The sequence below is a fragment of the Olea europaea genome, chromosome 21, assembly GCF_002742605.1.
Source record: "Olea europaea var. sylvestris chromosome 21, O_europaea_v1, whole genome shotgun sequence".
Taxonomy (NCBI): Eukaryota; Viridiplantae; Streptophyta; class Magnoliopsida; order Lamiales; family Oleaceae; genus Olea; species Olea europaea.
Window position 1 is genome coordinate 980,647 of NC_036257.1, and position 2,410 is coordinate 983,056.

At 43.7% G+C, this 2,410-nt stretch overlaps 1 protein-coding gene across 1 annotated transcript; it reads right to left on the minus strand.

Moving 5' to 3' along the window:
* Nucleotides 1–1,322: 1,322 nt before the first annotated feature.
* LOC111371018 lies at nt 1,323–2,113 on the minus strand. The gene is made up of 2 exons (XM_022992948.1): nt 2,039–2,113; nt 1,323–1,931 (listed from the first exon to the last, which is right to left on the minus strand). The coding sequence occupies exons 1-2, from the start codon at nt 2,111–2,113 to the stop codon at nt 1,323–1,325; spliced, it is 684 nt and encodes a 227-aa protein (XP_022848716.1).
* Between the last annotated feature and the right edge of the window lie 297 nt (nt 2,114–2,410).

A 2,410-nucleotide genomic window follows, 5' to 3' on the forward strand; every position in this document is an offset into this window, starting at 1 on the left:
ACTCGTCAGCGTCAACTTGCAACTGTGATTCGGATTATAGTTGCGTGACCCGCTACTTCGCCAATTAGGGAAATAACCTTCTTATAGCAGGAGCATTTACAATGCATGCAATCAACATTGTACAGTTAGTGCTGACAATTATTGATTCCACTAGCATGCCTGCAGAAGGTGCAGTGACTGTGCGATATATGCGTTGTACCACGTGGGGAATCTTCGCTGCAACAGACACAATGTTGATAATTATGGAGTCTACGCGAGCGCATTATATGGGGAAAATTAGTTACTTTAATACAGTCATTGACCTTTGTGTGAACTTGTCAGAGTAGGAAGACAGCGTTTAGGCAGTGGTTGATTATGTGCTATGCAATTATTTATGGGGAAAAGCAGTTGCTTTTCTAGAGTCATTGACCTTTTTGTGAACTTGTCAGAGTAGGAGGACAGCGTTTAGGCAGAGATTGATTATGTCCTACACAATTATTTATGTCCAAAATTATTTATCTGCCCTAAGCAATGACATCACATCAAGCTATAAGAGGTAGAATTATGTAAATGTACATAATAATTGAGTCCCCTATAGGAACATATTTCTCCATCAGTTGTTGCTTCCTTACAGCTACGAGTCTATTTCTCTATGTTGCAGGAGTGGACTAAACACTTTAAATAAATAATGTGCGCAGCATACAAACTTATGAAAGTTTATAGTGTAGGTCGTTCCAGCAGTTATTGAATTGTTACACGTTGTAGGAATATACGTTATTGAAAATACGTAATAGTTGTGTATGTGGGCATGACATGTTTCAGCTTGAAATTTGTCGTTCAGCGCGAGCTATTGACAGCCTTTACGACGTTCACAAGTACACGAGAATGAAATAGGTGTTGACGTGCATGGAAATGAGTTAGATGCAGATATTTTCACTACATGCAGCAGTACGAAATATATAGTGCACATGGTAGTAGTGCGCAAAACGTGCAAACAAGAAGCCGAACAACAAAGTATTATTACAACAACCATTATGGGCGATAATTTATAGAGCATTCAAACGAAAGCAAAGCAATGACACAAACAGTCTGAGCATGATCAGTGGCTCCCAGAACCCGACATTTTGTCACGTTCAAAACAATACGCGATCCAATTGTAGCGCATCTCCAGATATTTTCACTACATGCAGCAGTACGAAATATATAGTGCACATGGTAGTAGTGCGCAAAACGTGCAAACAAGAAGCCGAACAACAAAGTATTATTACAACAACCATTATGGGCGATAATTTATAGAGCATTCAAACGAAAGCAAAGCAATGACACAAACAGTCTGAGCATGATCAGTGGCTCCCAGAACCCGACATTTTGTCACGTTCAAAACAATACGCGATCCAATTGTAGCGCATCTCTGGCGTTTTAGCAGCACTGTACCCAACACGATTTTCGAAGTTTCGTAGGAACCACAACGCGAACATGTGCAACTCATCCCCGGCTTCGACAAGCCCAGTCGAAAGCAAATCATCTATGCATTCGTGGAGAGTCATACGCCCCTCTTCTTTTGCGTGGATCGCAGAGGCCATCTCCCTCGATGCGCAAGCGAGGTTGTCCACCGACTCAGAAACCTCCCTCGCCCCGAACTTCTTACGCTTCCCCTTCGCATGTTTTTCCTTACGTTTCTCGTCGCTTCGACGTAGGGAGATATTCATCGAGGAGCTCGCTCTTCCTGGAGTTGGGCCGTCGCTCGAATCTGTCGTCTCGGCATTGATAGGTAACGTGTCGTTCGAATCATCTGAGTCGGAGTTGGCCCCCAAGTCAAACCCACGTTGCGACAGCTTCATGGGTGTCAGTGCGTATTTCATGGAGTCACAACTACCTCCAAACAGACGGCTATATTTATGGTAGATCTCCGTGTTGTCATTGTCCTTGAACTTTCCATACCGAGAGTTCTCCTACAATCGAACACGGGAGCATTAGTAAAGTGTTAAGGAGTTTTTCAAATGTCAAAACGTTTCTAAGCAAGATAGTATAACTTATCAGAGTGTTTAGATGTGGTTACCTTAATTTTCTGCTTCCACCACCATTCCGGAGCGTCAATTCTGCCCCCGGTGCTCAGACCACAAGCTATTCCCATGGACTGGAGCAGCTCAAATAGTAGTTTGTGGTCCGTACGCATAGCACACCAATGGTTTTTCAGCTATGCAATAGTCCAGTTCTTCTCTGCATTTTTGTTGAACAATTCGCGTAATCGCTCCCACCCTGTTGAAGAGAAGCACTTTCCACGACGGTGTTCCTCTGTAGTGACGTGTTCAGCGGCGGACATGAAGATCTTATGCTCTCGAGGTTCCCATCTACCACACTTGCGGGGCTCCACCTTGTTTTCCATGTTTGGGTTCGATGATGCAGAGGGCATGGCGTCCGGATTTTGTGT